This window comes from Poeciliopsis prolifica, unplaced genomic scaffold (assembly GCF_027474105.1).
Source record: "Poeciliopsis prolifica strain line A6 unplaced genomic scaffold, Auburn_PproV2 SCAFFOLD014, whole genome shotgun sequence".
Taxonomy (NCBI): domain Eukaryota; kingdom Metazoa; phylum Chordata; class Actinopteri; order Cyprinodontiformes; family Poeciliidae; genus Poeciliopsis; species Poeciliopsis prolifica.
In genome coordinates this window covers 10,919,216-10,937,022 of record NW_026562389.1, presented here as the reverse complement: position 1 = coordinate 10,937,022, position 17,807 = coordinate 10,919,216, and the positions used below count along the sequence as shown (strand labels likewise).

General features: G+C 36.8%; 1 protein-coding gene across 1 annotated transcript in view; it reads left to right on the top strand.

The window, feature by feature from the left end:
• Positions 1 to 727: 727 nt before the first annotated feature.
• Positions 728 to 17,807, top strand: part of LOC129366102 (phospholipid-transporting ATPase ID-like) — a 40,580-nt gene continuing 23,500 nt past the window's right edge. The window contains exons 1-5 of the mRNA XM_055039717.1: positions 728 to 811; positions 11,935 to 12,012; positions 13,578 to 13,639; positions 14,505 to 14,618; positions 16,491 to 16,589. Of these exons, the coding sequence (XP_054895692.1) occupies positions 11,970 to 12,012; positions 13,578 to 13,639; positions 14,505 to 14,618; positions 16,491 to 16,589 (318 nt within the window). The 5' untranslated portion in view covers positions 728 to 811; positions 11,935 to 11,969. The remainder of the gene's footprint in view (positions 812 to 11,934; positions 12,013 to 13,577; positions 13,640 to 14,504; positions 14,619 to 16,490; positions 16,590 to 17,807) is intronic.

Below are 17,807 nucleotides of genomic sequence, written 5' to 3'. Positions count from 1 at the left end.
TGCGCTTTGAGAATCTTTTTGAGACTAATTGAGCTCCATACCTTGGCGCTTTAGACTTTAGATTTCCGTGCAGTTCTTGTTCTGTCCAGCAGGGGGAGCAATACCAGTCTTTTTGCTGCGCATCCTAAGAACCCTGATAAGTCTGCTTATTTTATAAATAGAAGAAAATGTTAAAAGTGACTCTATAAAACAAGAGAACAACATTTTCATCAAGACGGTATTAACATGACATGGATTTTAAAAAAGAAAATGGGTTTTGCAGGTCTTTTGTTTTTTGTATAAATAGTTTTAGAAATGCTCTTACTGTTTTAAAAATAATTCGAGAAACACACCAAAGTGACAAACTTCTGAGTTTGACTTTTAAACTCAGAAATGTCCAAGTTTTCTGGAAAATGCCTGAGATGAATCTCAAAATTTCTGAATTGACTCCTTTTCTTCTGTCTACTAATAAGCTGGCCAGTGATCCTGGTGGTTCCGGAGCAGTTCAGACCCAGTCAGGTTGTCATGTTTCAGGTTGGCCAACTAGAGGTCCGCACAGCTCCAAACATCTTCAGCAAATCTCTGCGTCACGTGACGTCGTCGTTTGGTTTCCTCCTGCCGCTTTGCGTGAATCTAAAGCCAAACATCGCAGGGAGTGGAGGCTCCGGGCGGGAGGAGGAGCCGAGGGAGGGCAGAGGAACCGGGGGAGGGCAGAGGAACCGGGGGAGGGCAGAGCCGCCGGGGCGAGGGGACATTTCAGACCCCCGCTTTTCTCCTCCGGGTTTTTTGTTTCTTTCATTTCTGTTTGCTCACAGAAACCCGCAGCTTTACGGTAAGAACCAGCCGCTCACCTTTTGTTCCCGCTGTGCTGATCCGGTCAGAGGTTGGGGTTCGGTTCGGTTCGGATGATTTTTAGAGTAATAAGATGCAGAAAGAAAGCAGCTGTTTTGTGAAGTACACCGGGATGGGAAGGGAAAGTTTGGGGTTTTGGGTCCAGAAACTTTGCTTCGTTTTGTTTTCTTTAAGTTTTAGCAGACGGTCCAACATCTGCTGGATTCTCACTGAGCGGAACCAGGTTCCTCCTGGGACTCTGGAGTTCAGATGCTGTCGTGAAGATTTGGGAATATTGATAAATGATGTGGAAAAGCTGTTTTTTCTAACTCGACGTGATGGTTTTCAAACTGTCTATGATGTCATATCTACGTCATCAAGAGGCTTTCAGAAGTTCATTCCCATCCGGTACCGCTGGAGCAGATATCAGCTTCTGGGATCAGGAGGCGATCAGAACTGATTCTAATATCTAAAATGATCAATACATCTACAGTTTTTAATCCAAAATCAATCAAGCCTATCGGCTGCATTGTTTTTCTTATTTTAAAAAAGGAATTTGTTGTTTTTTTGTTTGCATATTTTCATATATAATATTGTATAAAAAAAGACTTTTTAGATTAATGGATGAATCATATTTGTTGCAGCCGTATTAAGTTTATAAACTTTTAGCCAGGAAACTGCAATCAGTGCATTTCTGTTTTTTACTGTAATTATTAGCTGGTATGAGATTCTTCTAACTTATAATATAATTTTTGGAAATAATCTGAGGCTCCTTTTATTTGTTGTTTTACTGGTTATTTCCTGTGATTCAGAGAAAACATCCCAAATAGACAGTCAGACTTTGTGGTTGGTGATGAAATGGTTGCTTCACAGCAACAAACTCCTCCAGTTTCCGGACGCAGACTCAACCTGCTCCCATTGAGACTCACTTCATTGTTGTTTGTCGTTTTTTAGCGTTGTGGCAGGCGAGAAGTTTCCAACTTCTGTTATCACTAACCAAATTGTAGGTGGATCCAAATGTGAAGAAATAACGCTCTAAAGTAAAACAAAGCAGCTAAACATGATAAAAATAGACATTATAAGGTAAAGCTTAGCCGAATCCTTTGTATTGGGTAAAATGAGTGAACAGGAAATGTTGTCAGTTCATGAGGAATGAATGAGACAAACATTCACACCAGCCATGTTTAATCTGCTTTATTCCAACTCTCGTTTGCTTGTGCATTAAACCAGAACTGGTTCTTCTAAAAGCATAGGTCTCGGTTCTGCTGAAGTGAACTCTCATATGGTTTGAAAGCGAAGCAGACTGCATCTCAGGGCATTCTGGGTAAATACAACCAAAATAAACGCGAGCGTCTGGCGTTGCGGGAGAAATGTCTCGCAGCCTTTTACCGAAGTCAAACAACCACCAGAATCTGACGCCACTCAGGTTTACATTTTGTGAAAAAGGAAGTTGTCCTCAATCTCTTCTTCAGAGGTTTTCATGTCATTTCCTTTAGTGGTTATTGGTGCAGCGCCCCCTCAGGTGAGGAGGGGAACAGCCTTTTCAAAAGGTTTGGTTGGTTTGACGTAGTGCAATGAAAAATGCAAAAAAATCTAAAAATGTCATATATTTTGTGATTTTGATCCCCAGGCAAACCAAATCTAATGGCGTAGGCGTGAGAACGCCCTTTTACACTCTATATGAGCGCCCCCATGTGGTCATATTAATAGTAACTGAATAATAAGAAAGTAAGTTCATCTTTCCTGCCACATCAGCCTCTTAACAGGATTATCTCCTCAGCTTAACTGTTTGAAGATCTAAATGTCCATATTTTCACCAAAATCTACTTTTAAGGATGTGATTGTTTGACGTGAACAGGGAAAGTGGTATCATTAGTTATAGGAGGTCAATCAAACTGTTAGCGTTTTATGGGGTAAGATGAGAGGAGGAGTGGCTTTTGTGACCTGAGAGGTCAGGTGAATAATTCAGAGGTTGATTGTTTTGGGTCTTTTTGTTCAGCGCTTGCTCTCAAAGCCTTCGTTCTGTCATAACAGCACCTCGTTTTCCAACGCCTGCTCTGCTAATTTCTGTCAGGCTCCTGTTCAGGTCACTGCTTTACTCTCTAGTTTTACTAACAAATTAAAACCTAAATCTGTGTGAGCATTTCTGGCCATCAGAGTCACAAACCAGCCCAGTTTTATGGAGCATTTTCTAAAAATAAGAAGTTGCTGGTTTGGAGTCAGTTTCCAGGACATTTTAATTCTGTGTTTACTTATTTACTCCAAGTCTGAGGAAGACTGACATTAATCAGTAACACACAGAGACCTTTAAAAACCTTCACAAACAGCCAGATGTGATTCACAGTTTGTTCAGCCTCAGGACCCGGTGAGTTTGAATCAGATTGGGCTCAAATCTACACATAATGATTGACAGGTTCAAGAAACACAGAAATCTGAGAACCTCATAAACAATCATCAGGCCTCAATTCAGATCTGTTTCCTTCTCTAGATCCTTCACATTTTTATCTTTAAGTATCAAAATATTACAAGAACAGCATTTATTCAAAGTCTTGGTGGAAAAGAAATACAGTTTGATGCACCAGGACATGAGGAAAACTTTCCTTTCTAGGCTCCTACTCTACTTAAATTGAACTTCAGGTGCACAAAACAAAACTTATTCCCACTTTCATTATTTATTAAGTGAAAGCAAAGACAAAATATGAAAAAACGATTCGCCTTGTTAACATGGAGATAACAAGGATCAATTCAGATTATCAGCATTATCAACAACAACAAAATTATCAGAAACTAAATGCATAAACTATAAAAAAGGATAAAATAATAAAATAGAACAAAATAAGAACCAGATCAAAAAATGGGAATCCGCATAAATAAACTTTTGCAATTTGTGCAAGATGTGTGTCAGAAATAATATGTGCAATCAAAAATAAGTAGTTAAAATAGTAATAAGACCATGGATGATTTTATTTATTTGGTCATTTTTAACATTTCATAGACAAGTCAAAAAATAAATAAAACTTCACACACAAAGCTGGTAAAAACATTATGAAAGGGTTAATAGAGGAGCCACGTTGTGATGACTTCCTGAAGTTTAGAAAGAGCAGGAGCTTCTTAAAGAGACAGAGGCCCAATTTCAACATGTTCAATTACAAAGTCAAATTTCTGTTAAGTCACATGTAGGATTTCTATAGTTAGTGAAGTAATAAAATGCTTCAGGTTTAGAACTCAAGCCAGGTGCAGATGATAGACGGAGGGATAATCGAGGGAAAAGATTGGTCAAAATGAATTACCCATATCTGGATCATTAAGTTTAAACCTTAAAACAAAACTTATACCTGGATTTTCATCAACTGAATAATTAAATTTAAGCAAACAAAGATCCTACATGGATCTTTATCAACTATCCACTAGTTTTACTTGTTTGAGTTCTTACTGAACAAGAGCCGCAAAAGAAAACAGGCAAAACGTTGGTGGTCTTAGCTGGCAGTTAACAGAAGGTTATGGACTCTGTAGCATGATCTGCAAATGTTAAATAAATCCCAATTAATAGTTTTCCATTGTAGAACAAACCACTTCACAAAGACAGAACATAATTAATAGAGTAGAAGGAACAATGAGTCTGCCGAGCCTCATTAGTGACGGATTCATGAGATTCTTCATCATAACTGAACTTGTTTCTGTCAGAAACAAAATTCCCAGCATCCTTCCTATAATCACAGTCAGGATTTAATGTGTCCTGACTTTTCCTTCGATGCAGAAGCAAAATGTGTCTGTCTTCTGTGACTGTGTGGGTGTGGTGCAAGAAAACATGCATTAAAAACTGAATTTTCTCTGATTTACCATCAATGGGGCTTCTTTTTCCAACGAAACATCAGAGTTTCTGGTTGAGGTGTGAAATTTTCTGTGGTTGAACCGCAGCTGAAGGTGAAATCCAGAATGCTCTGCAGTTTAAACTTTGCACTCATCTCTGCACTCTTTCTGCTACTGCAAGTTTACCGCAAAACAGAAAGTTGCACAGATATGAAGTAAGCTAAAGCTTTGTCTTCTGTCTTTTATATAGGAAAAAACTTCCCAGAAATCATCATGTTTCACCTCAACAAATAGAATGACAAAAAAACCCAATGTCTTACTTATGGCACACATTCAGTGCTATTTATTATGTTACGTATTTATATGATGGATCAACAAGGTATTTAGCAGAAGCTGATGCTAAAGAGCTATGCTAGCATGCTATTTAGTTTTGCTAATGCTAAAGTGCTACACCACCATGGTGTTTAGTGGAAGCTAATGCTAAAGCTTTACTTTTAATTTAGATAATGTCTGTCCCAGTAAGACTGTAACCCTTGAGCACCAATTTAATTTTGACATTGTAAGTTACATATTTTATTATGCCCTTAAATCTTGTTTCATGTTTATATCTTGTTCTATTCAAACTGTATTTTCTTTTGTTCTTGCCTTGATTAAATAGAAGTGCTGCGCAAACAGTCTTCATCCACTTCAAAATAAGAGCGTGAATATAAAAAAAAATTCAGCTGGAAGTTCACAAAACAGCTAAGTAAATTAGCGCTTTAGATTTTATCTGATCGAATTAATTTAGGGGAAGCTAAGCATGCTAAGCATCTCCATAGTTAGCTCAAACTTAGCCACACTGTTAGCACATCTAACAGGAAACAACAGACGGTTTCTGTTGGATTGCCAATGATTAGAGTGAAAAACAATAAAACACTAATAATTAAACACTAAAACATGTAAAAGTACATTAAACGAGTCCAGGAATGTGTTTAATCTTTGCAGTAGTTGAGATTTCAGTCGACTGGTTGGAAAAGTGTGAAACTGTCAGGCTAACAGGAGGAACTTATCCTGAGATAAAAGCCGTGTTGCAGAGAACGTCTCTGTTTTTCTGTGTACCTGATGTTCCCTCTCAACAGCTGATAAAAAAAGCAGAAGATCATAAACAGTTGAAACAAAGCAGGAACTTTAACAGCACATTCGCTCAAACAGGACCAGCCAATTCAAACACGTTAAAGCGAACCCAACTAATGACAGAAACTCGGTCCACAAGTTTCCTAAAACACCTTTAGTCTTTGATATTGAACCAACATGATTTATTATTATTATTATTATGGATAAATCCACTGATAAAAAACAGAATCATGAAAAACAAAGGAGCAACCGTTTAAGATGAAGGCGGATTTAGATTGGAAGAGAAAAATGACACAAATTTGTGATTAGTTCATATTTTTTTTACGTTTTATGACTAAAACTTCACCTTTGTTTGCTGAAAGTTTAACCAAAGTTATCAGAAATTTGGCTATTAAAGATGGAGAAAGAAATGTTTCCTCTGAGGCTTGAAAGTGGATGGATGATTTATTTAGTTGGGAAGTCATCAGATTTGGCTCCTTTTTAAAAATAACTTCCCCCTTTTCTTGCCAAACTATCGCTAAAAGGAAGTTCTCCCTTTCATCACTTCTTCCTGCTTTTGTCCTCTTACTGTAATGGATTTATGGAGAGAAGCATGCAAAAGCTGAACTTCCGGGTTGAATCATGTTTTTATGCTACTGTGTTAGGATATTAATCCAACCGTTCAAACAAAACAGAAAATATGAAAGAGTTTGGTTAGTGAACACTTTTTCCGTTAAATTTTTAGCCATTTAGAGTTTGAGTCCAGACGGTACTATTAGGCTCACAGATAAAGCTGAAACGTAGAGAATACAGTTCAAGTTAGATTTCAAAACATTGAGATTGAAGTGGAAATAACATCCTAAAAACTGGTGTAGTTCTCCCAAACAGCTTTATGAGAGCCAGTCCAAAGCAGCAGCATGAAAACCAAACAACAGAAGTCTAAAGGTTGCTGCTGGAGTTCATCGTCCTGCTGATCAACTCTTTCAGTAATCGTGTCGTTTCTGATCCCTCCTGCAAACCAAAAGGCTCAGAGAGTTTCAGCATGGCTGCTGCTATTTCTGGCAAAAACGCCGATAAATGAAGTACTTGCTGACGGAGACGCAGCAGAAAATCCCAGCAAGAGGCTGAACACGATTCACATTTCCAAAGCAAGATTTGTTCCAGATACGAACAAAATCATCCAGTTTGAAACATTTAAATCTGCTAACGTTGTTACCCCATGAATCTTCACTTTCCTCAAACAGGAAGGTTCATGTTTTATTGTTAATAAAAGTTCTGGCATGTTTAAAGTTCAGCTTCAAACATGACAAACATAAACAGAAGAAGTATTTCTAACGTGACAGAAAAATCTGTAAAAAGATTCAAATTCACCACAGAAAGACAAACGACAAGTAAAATGATCAATCAAAAATTAAAAACAGCAACGTACAGCATACATTTTAAAACTCCTGCTTTTTTTTTGGACTCTAAATGCATCACCAAACAGCAGGATCTTCAATGCACGATTAGATCGTCTTTTATAAAAAAATAACATGAAAGTTATGAACATGTGCTTTTGCAGTCCTTTGCTTTTCTGTTTGACGTGGATCAGGGAACCTGTTGCACGTTTTGTTTATTTCATGGGTAATTTCACGTTTAGTCGTTCCACTGAAAGAAAACGACTTTATTTGTTGCAGTTCTTACATCCTGGAGAGGCAAATAATTAAATGTAGAAACTCTACACACTCAAATTTCTCATATGAAGCCAGATGTTTGAAAGACATTTGACGTTGTGAAATCAGAACCAGAGTTTCCAGTAGAGGATGGAAACCTTAAACATGTCCAGTGGTCCACTGTTTACTGGAACCATTTCCAACCCATCATCACCAGTTTCTCGCTTCTCGCCTTGTTGCACTTTTCTAAAAAGCAGATTTCTGTTTGCTGTCAGGAAGAAACAGAGAGGGAACATGCTGGAAACGCTGCAGCTGTCCTCAGGCTCGTATCTCCTCCTGCGGCTCGCTCTCTGATTGGTCCTCTGTTGGAAAATCCCTTTAAACAACCTCTGCTGTACTTCACTTTGATCAGGAAGCTAAACGCATGTCTGACCAGGTTGGCATGGAGAGACAGAAGCAGGATTTAGTACAATCTTTAGTACAGAGTGCAAAACCAAAAAACAATGAAATTATAAAGCAAAAATCACAAAAAACAAATAAAATTGTTTTAAAATTTTTTAGTACATTTTGATTCATATTCAAATCAAAGCAGAAATATTTTCTTTGGAGGTTATTTTTATTTTTGGTCGATGCTCCAAAATGTCCAGATTTGAGCAGTTATAGGAATTTTCTTCTGTTTTTGGTAAAAACAAAAAGAAACATACAGCATACATTTTAAAACTGCTATTTTGAGACAGAGCCATCTGTCCTGCTAGCCTCACATGTTTGTTTACCCAGAATGCCCTGTGCTGAAGTCCATCTCCTGGTTGTCCGGTTGGTGTAAGATTTTGAATCAAATCATTTCATTTGAACCAAAATAAGACCTAGAAATGCAGATGGATCACAGTTCACCTTTTTGGTGAATTTGATCGCACGTTCCCATCTCTCCAATAAACCCGGCCTCTCAAAACAAAAACAAACAGACTGGAGTTGGATTAAAGCTGAATAAATAGCTGCAGTGAGTGCGCCGTAGGAAGGATCATTTCTGAGTTTTATTGCTCTGGACATTTCCTCTTAGCTCATCTTACCCAGTAAGAGAATTGGCTCGGCTAAGTTTTAGAAAATGTAAACAAAATTGGAGTAGCATCAGATTTTAGCGACTGTAAGATTTATCTTTTATCTTTGGTAAAAGATCGCGAGCCTTCTAGCAATAGACTCGTACGTTTGTTTGGCTGTATTTACCCAGAATGCCATGCGCTGTAGTCTACTTCCTGCTTTAGGATCAGTCTCACGTTCATATATGCATTCAAACCGAACCAGAGTTCCCTTCAACCGAACAGAGGCTGGGCTTTTTGGGCAGACCAGAGTTTGCGTTAGAGTTCGATCACCCAGCCCAGTCCTCAGGCTGGATTAAGCAAGACTGAACCGAGCCGGTGTGAATGCATCGTTAGTCCCAGACGAGTTTGTTTGAAGCTGAAACATATTTTGGTTGTGAATCTGCTGTGTTCACCTCAAACTAAACCACCGTCACATTCAGACTGACTCAGGAGGACGAGCAGATTGTTCTGGTTTGGTCAGAACAGTGACCCAATCAGAACAATAGGCCTCATTGATTTTAGCTTCTCAGAAGCAAAGTCAAAGGAAATCTGATAACCTTCAGGAGGAAACGTGCCACATAGATGCTGCGAACGACAGAAACCTGTGGAATCTGTTTTTGCTCAGTTCATGTGGAAGAAGTCTTTCTTTCAGCGTCTTAGCAGCTGATGACTCTTCAGTGCTCACACGCTCCCAAGAAAACTGCTTTCCTGTCGGTTTCGATAAAGGAGGCCTGTGTGCAGCGTAGAAACAAGAGATCAGTGACGGGACAGCACCGCCATTCATGAGCGTGACCTCTGACCTGTAAAGCCAGTCACAGGTGACTCTGACTCGGCGATACTGTTACGCACCTTTGTGTGGCGAAAATAAAAAAGGAATTATTGACTCAGAAAGTGCTAAAAAAAGAAAGAATAGATTATTTTTGTATAGTTTTTTTAAATATACATATTAAAATCTGCATGTCTGAACTGAAAGGTTTGGACTTTCCGAAGTTAGAGGTGTAATGTATGATAATCACGACTCCATTTCCACAAAGACACATGAGATGATGATGATACATCTAGAAGAAAACATTTCTGGGCTTAAATCACAGGAAAACTGCATTTTGTTTCGTATTAGTCACCATTTCTTCATTGTTCTTTCAGCTCTGATATGGACGCTCCTGTAAAAGAAAGATAAAAAGCTGCATGTGCATTTTTATATTTTCCTCTCAGATCATAGATGATGTAATTTAATAAAGTTGTAAGAAACTTTGTGACATCATCATTATTCATCAGAAAAACAGTTTCCTTGTGAAAACCAGCTTCTGTAACACAAACATCAATGGAAATTTTTGTCATGTTGAGATCTGGGCTTTGACTAGGACGTTGCAACACTTTGAATATTAAATTTTTTGTTTTGTTTTTCTGACTGTTTGAGTTTCTGACTCAAAAATCTGATTTCCTCCAGTCCAAAATCCTCTTCATTCTTTTAAATCCGGTTGTGACCAAATTATGAAGCGTTTTAATCAATTCATGTTTTCATGCCAGCAGAGATTCCTGCACCCAAAACAAATTCAAAGCCTAAACTTTACATTTAACGTCACTTCACACTATTAAAGGGCCACAAAAGTACCTCATTTCATTTTTATTAAATTCACATGAATATATTTGCTTTTAGTGCAGCTGCATAAAAGCCGCAAATGTTACATTACCTTAAATAAAATTTTTGATCAATATCCATCAGATATATGTATTTTTATTTATTTATCATTTTTAGAGAACCCCAGTTTATTTCTGTTTTTAGGTTTTAAAATAAAGATGAATGTAATTGTTTTTGCAGAGAATAAGATGAATTTGTTTCCTTCTGTGTGAAATTTATGGAAATGAAAAAAAAATCAGTTTCCAACTTAATGACAAAAAAAAATCTAAAACAATATAATTGGTATTTTTAGCATCCTTCTGTCATGAAAAATTAATTTATTATATGAAAACAACAGTTTTCAGACCCCTGACTGTGACTAACGTTGGTTAATTAAAGGATCTGTTTTGTTTGTTTCTTTCTGTTGTTTCTCACATCAGGGAAGCCCAGATTTAACAACCTACATTAAACTCCCTTTACTGACGTTTCTGGACTTTTCCAGTCATTTTTTTCCCCAGTTGCTCTGTGACATTTTTAAAAAGCCGCCTTCCCCACACTGGCTGCTGCTGCTGAGCGTTTCCAGCCTGATGAAACACACACATTCTTCTGCAAACTAACACGGCCGATATTTATAGCTCACTGTCTGACATCATCCTGGAAAGTAAAAGTAAAGACCTGAAAGTCTGTGTCCTCACTTCTGGACTCGTTTGTCTCTTTTATTCACAGTTTTATAGTTTCTGTTTTTCCTCGTTTCTCTGGTTTATTTGATTAGAAACAGTTTAGCTGAGGAAACAAGTTAAAGTTGTTCCCGTTTAACAACATTGAGTTTATTAACAAGTCATTATCACAGGGCAGCGGTGGATAGAGGGTTATATTTTATTCACTTCTGTAACTTTGTGCAAGAACATTACTTCTTGAAGTTTTACTTCACTTTTACTTCTACATGTGTAAAAATATTTTCTACTCTTTAAGTTCTGCTGACCCGCCTCTTGTTACTCCGAAACAATAAATGTGTTTTTTGATGAACATTTTTTATATTTTTTGCCATACAGAATAAAGGTGTTTACAAATGTCTAGGTGCAATAATGTTAACCTCAAAATGCATGAAATATACCTCAAAAATAAATAAGAAATGAGAAAATAAGAGTCTAAAAACATCAACTCAATAAAAAAATCTAATAAAACAAAATAATAAAACCAAAATAAATAAATAAAAATATATATACTATAATATAAATACAAAAATAAGTGAAAATTTAAAAAATTTAAAAGCGGGTGTTTTTTATCAAAAATGCACAAGGCACAGATATATTTAATTGTAAACTTTAAATTATATTGAATATCTGACACTAGAACTGGAAGACATTTTAAATATCCCAAATAAATAAAGCAGAAACAGCAAATAAAATGAATTAGGAAGCCTCTGTATTAGAAATTATTCTCAAAAAAAAACTTTAAATCATGCAAATGGAAATTATTGACCTCTTTTTAATTTATCATGTGATGAATTGATTTATTGCTTCTTGATTAAACCAGTGTAAACTGGGATTGTGCTGCATTTTCTCCCTTTGACAAAAAACTTTGACATTTCAACGTCTGGACCTTTAACGGCTTGTTTAGGTCAGAAATGAGGCTGCAGATTGGAAAATTTAAAGGTTCCCTGTTGGAAACGATTACCTCATGAAGCACATTATGGAAAAGGTTGTAAAGACGGAGCAGCTGGAAACGGGAAACATCAGAGCAAACGATTGCTTTAAAGCTGCAGTAACATATTTTTAATAAAGGTTGTATGCATTTAAACAGAATTGAGACGAAGTCCTATCATTTAAATGAATGTAATTAATGAGACTTTATTTGATGTCTGTTTCCTCCTCAGATTGTTGTGATGGAGAGATAACGGAGGAAGAGAAGATGTCGTTCTTTGGGTTGGACTGTTTCCCAAAGTCTGAGGGAGGTAAGCGCGACAGTTTCTACAGATATTTCAATAATTTAGCAAATTTTCTTTGACATTGGAGTTAATTTGCTGTGGATGTCCGTGTCATTATGATTATTTTACATATGAATGTAAATAAATGTCTAGGATCAGTTTACACACGTTCCTAAACTTATCACAGACGTTTCATTTACAAGGTTGTTTTGTTTTTGTTTAATCTTCACATTATTTACTGACGCTGTTAATCCAACAAAATAAAACGTTTTTAAGTTTATAAATCTTTGAAAACCTTTGAAATCTAATTTCTGTAAAATGTTCAATTCCTAAAGCAACAAAATGACTGCAGAATGGATTCATAAAACATTTCTTAACATTAAAGAACATCAAGAAGAATCCATCAGTGCAAGAAACGACATGTTAGAAATGTTGCCTGTTGATATGAAACTAAAATTAAAGCATTTGGCCATAATAATCCTTCAATAAGGTGAAATAAAAATGAAATCCCAGTGCTGAAAGCACTGATCTCCAGGGTGAAGTTTGGGTGTGGCAGCATGATGCTGCGTGGGTGTTTTTGCTGCCAAAGGGAGAAAAATTATGTGGAAATATTAAAGCTTCATCTCAAGAAACCTGCTGGTAAGTCTAATCTTGGGCTCACATGGGTATTTGAAACAGACAATGATCCAAAGTGTACCAACAAATTAGCTTCATGGTGGCTTAGCAACAACAAAGTCAATGTTTTGTCATTGCCATAGCAAAGCTCTGATCTCATTATGTGTGGAAAAGCTCAAATAAATCCAAATTATGACTCTGAATCCTGTTATTATTCCTATTTAATGAAATTCAGATGAAGCATGTATGACACAAAGTTACTTGGCACAATTTGATATGGAGTCAAACAGACCTTTCAAAATAAAACAAACCTCTGGGACAAGTTATAGCAGTCATTATTATTATGGTGTCTAGTCAAAGTTTGAGGCCTGGCCACGCCTCTTCACCGTGCACAAAAGGTCAGAATTTTAATAATTTCGGATTTCCTGTAACTTTTGAGCAAACTCACCAAATTTCAAACAATCAATCAAAATCTCTGAGGAGGAGAGACTAAAATCATCCAAATCCATCAGAATTGCACTTCAATCCAAGATGGCCGACTTCCTGTTTGTGTCAGAGTGCAAGAGAGTTTTGTGTAAGTTTTTGGAAATTCTTCAAGCATATAAATTTCCATACCATACAGCAAATATCTGTTTGTGTCTGTGGTGTATAAAACCCTTAAAATCTGCAGATTTCACACAAGTTTGTAAAATATGGTGAGTTCTCTTATATTTTACGCCTCCAAAAAGCCAATTCATTTGGGAAGAATAAAAACACTTGAAATATTTGGGTTTGACCTCGTTTTTTCCAAATTTTTTCCAAAGTTATGAATAGAGCAACATGAATGCTCTATTATCTTAACAGTCACAGGAGGGTTGGATTTAAATGTGATGTTGCTGTTTGTTTTGAAGTTTCCTTCCTTTTATACATCTGTTCTGCATTAAACATCATTTTATAAATGGTTCTCCTACAATAATAGTTTCTTTGTCTTTTTAAAGCGGAGCTGGAGAGGAAACTCAGAGCCAACGACAGAGAGTACAACCGCTCCTTTAAATACGCAGTGAGTGCCTGCAGTCGCTGCATGTTTGTTCTATTGTTTTCTACTTTTGTGACTCTGGCAGTGTGTACCGTTAAGACAAAAGTGATGATTTTGTCTGTATGCAGAGAGAAAAAGCCATTTCAGGCGTGTCTTGATTTGTTTGTGTCTGGTTCTGGTTGTTATCAGGAGACTGGATGTCAGCCAAAGAGCTGAAGGTAGAATGTCCTGCTGTAGTCAGCAGCAAATCCTGCACTTTTCTAGAGGAGCAGCCGAGAAAACAACCAAACAAACCTCTAGTTTTTAATGAAATAAAGTTTATGAAACGGCAGTACTCATGCTACTGGATAAATCTGTCCTCCATACTGCTTCACAGTGGAATAAACACCCATTTCCCCTCATTTATGGGCAGAGCTGTCCTGGGTGTTGGTGGTGCTGTTAGCATGAAGATCCAGTGATAATGTGATGGCCAGCAAACCTTTCAGCTGTGAAGCAACATATTTAGACCCTAAATTACTTCTTTAGGTCTCTGATTTAAGGAAATGCTTTGGATGGTGAGAGAAAAATAGCTTTAGTCTCTCAGTGGAACAAAAAAACATTCAATCAAGAAGTAACCCAAAAATAGAATGTTACTTTGTGAAATTAAAAATGTATTATTAAATTGTCAGTAATTCAGAATATTTATGGAAAAACATCTCAACAAAAATTTGACCTAAACACAGACTTGTTGAATTTCTTTACATTTAAACATAATATCTTTATTGCCAATTTCAAAGCTCCTTTATTGTTTATTTGGTTTCTAATTTTGAACAAAAATGATAGTTATGTCTCTCCAAACATAACTGGAGTCTTTTTAATTAAAGTTTTCTTGAACTTTAACTTTTTGCAGACAAACGCCATCAAGACCTCCAAGTACAATTTCTTCACCTTCCTTCCTCTCAACCTGTTCGAACAGTTCCAGAGGATCGCCAACGCCTACTTCCTGGTTCTGCTGGTGCTGCAGGTCAGACGCAACAAGACGCTCAAACGTCACTGACTTAACGAAACAGCATCACTTATCATTCATTTGATTCTTTTCAGTAAAGAGAAACAAACTTCAATCAGTTCAACTTAATTTCAGCAAAAATATGTTTCAGTTCAGTTTATTTACAAATGTCAAAAATATTTCAACTGTTTTGTTTTTCATTAAATCACTGATAGATGAAGAAAAACTAAACTGATCAATTGGTAATAAAATAAATTTTGTAAATTAAATTTTTAATACATGCAGCTTTAAAGCTTCACTTATTCGAGTGATTGTTGTTTTTGTTTTTTTTACCTTGGCTATCTTAAAGGTGAGTTAGCTAACAAGCTAACTTACAAGGTAAGCTAACCTCTTGTAACCTAGCAGCTAACCTCTGGGTTACAAGTTAGTAATTATTAATAGTCTAATAATTTTATTATTAAAAAGTTTTATATTTCTGCTAGTACAAAATTTTAATAGTTAAAATAATTCTGACCGTTTTTACTACCAAAACTACTGGATATTTGTCATAAACTGGTGACATAAATGAACCAAACGTCTCTTATTTGAAGTAAAATGAACTGAATTGATCTCTTTGTGTCAGTCGAGGTTTAAAGGCATGTTTTTCATCATGGTTTGCAGTAATGCAGAGGCTTTTTAATATTAAAGATGTGGCTGTGGCTTCCTGACTTGCTAGCTCACCACAGTGTTACGTGCAGCAGCTCAGCAGAGAGAGTCCTGCTTCAGTTGTTGAAGATCTGCAGTTTGATTCCTCATCCTGATTTATTACAAAGTTTATTCACAGAAAGTTGAATGGAAGGAAAAAGTGTGCAGCAGCAACAGGGATAACCAAAGGATATTAAAATAGTTTGAGCTCCATTTGTGCACAGTTCAATCATTCAGATTAATTAAGAATATAGACTATATATTGACTAAATATACGCAGCCTTTGATGAAGTAAGTTATTATGATGTTCTGCTAATAAAAACCCAACATTTAAGATTGGATATTATATCAGATTAATAAAAAATACATATTTTAATCCTGAAATCTAGACATAGTGTTCACCATGTGCTTAAAAGTTGTTTTTGAATTTGGCCGTTTGAATATGGGAGGAGTGAAATTAAAGACAGACAAACAGAAAAAGTCTCAAAGATCCGGACGTTATGTTGCTGTTTGTCAGTAAAATGTTTTTCTCTAAGCAACAGAAATGTCAGAAACCCGAACCGGCCGCAGCATTTACAAATCGACTCTCAGCTTCACTGAGAGACGTTTCTCAGGCTGAAGCTTCAAAAAAACACAGAAAATTTAGGAAGTGTGATATGCAGCACAGGAAGTTACCTCATCGAGCGCAAGCAGCGACTTTGCTGCAGCTCCAGCAAAGATCTGGGTTAGAAAACATAATAAATTGCTCTTAATTACAACATGAAAGTTACCACTTTATTTTGAAAGTCTTTTAAAGGAAATCAGAGTTTCAAAATTAAATTTGTTGTGAATATTTTTAGTCTTAACCATAATAAATATGCAGAAATGTTAAATTAAGGGGAAGGCATATAGTTCTGCAAGTTTTTTATATGATTGCTGCATTGTTTAAAAAAAGTCTTGTATCTAACCTGTCGCTCTTTAGCTTGAAAGTTTAAGGCAAAATGTTCCCCAGTCTAATTATTCATGATTTAATTTACTATCAACTGAAGAGAAAGCAAAAGGTGTGGCTAATAAGAGAAATACTTGGTGTTATAACTACAAATTTCAATTTCAAGATGATGCTTATCAGTGAATTCTTGCCAGAAACAAAGATAAAAAATGTTCATCTGTGCTGGCAGGAACATTTTTCATATTTCTGAAGGACTGAACTGTTGTCTGTGTGTCCAGTTGATTCCTGAGATCTCCTCCCTGTCCTGGTTCACCACCGTCGTTCCTCTCGCCCTCGTGCTGACGGTCACCGCTGCTAAGGACGCAACTGACGACATCGTAAGCAGATTTCCAGATATTTCCTTTTCCTTTTGAAGAAGTACGAGAGTCTAAACTCTCTGCAGTGACATAATTGTTACCTTTCCTAGATCAAATATTTCACATTTGAAGCTGCGTTTCCATTGGCCTTACTATTAGGTACACTTAAAAGCCTAGAGCTCAGTTCGGTTGAAGTGAACTCTGGTGCGGTTTGAACGTATGTGTGAACACCAAGCAGGAAGTGGGCTGCAGCGCAAGGAATTCTGGGTAAACACCAGAAACACAGCTAGTTGGAGAAATGCCTTGTGGTTTTTTACCAAAGACAAAAGAGAAATCCTACAACCGCTAAAATCTGATGTCGCTCTATTTTTGTTTCCGTTTTGTGAAGAAAGAAGTTGCCCTCAGTGGTTTTTGTTTTTGTGTCATTTGCGTCAGTGGTTCTTGGTGCAGCGCCCCCACAGGTGAGGAGGGGAACAGGCTTTTCAAAGAGTTTGGTTGGTTTGACTCAAAGCAGTAAGAAAAAAAACACAGCAGCTAAAAATGCAAAAATGTTGCAGTTTTGGTCCCTAATTAAACCAAGTCTACTGTACTGTCAGGTGTGAAAAGACCTTAAAAATGTTCTCTAACTCAACAGTCTGATGGACACACTCTGAAAGAAACACCATAAACTGCCTCCAAGCATGACTCCTGCCATTTTACACTTTTACATCTCAACAAAACTTTGTGATTAGTTTCTACAATTTGACAAGATGTTGTATCCTGAACCCCTCTCTCTTCGGAGGCTCTCCTTGGAAAAACATCGTACCGCAAACAGGAAGTGACGTCTTTTCTCATAAAGGTCTCAGGACTGGAGTGTCTCTGGGCATCGGCTGATTCCTGAAACTCTGTGTTGGATAAACGGACAGAGCTGGAGTCTGTTGCTTGTCGTCGACACACCCAGTGAATCATGCAGTAAAATGACCATCAGTAAAATGGTGGTGAAACAGATTTCGCTGATTGTCTGCTGTTTGCGTAAGAGTTGAACGACTTCGTCACGATTTTCCCGCAGTTTCTCCATCCGTTTGGTTAGTCATGTTACCATAACGTAAGACGAGAAATTAGAGGCATTTACTTTAGATGTGACTTGAGTAATATTGATAACTGCATCATAAAACAACCTGTAAACACAAACAGCCGTTCATTCTGCCATTTAGTGCTATTTACTAACAGTTGGCAACCAGATTTTATTCTAATTTTCTC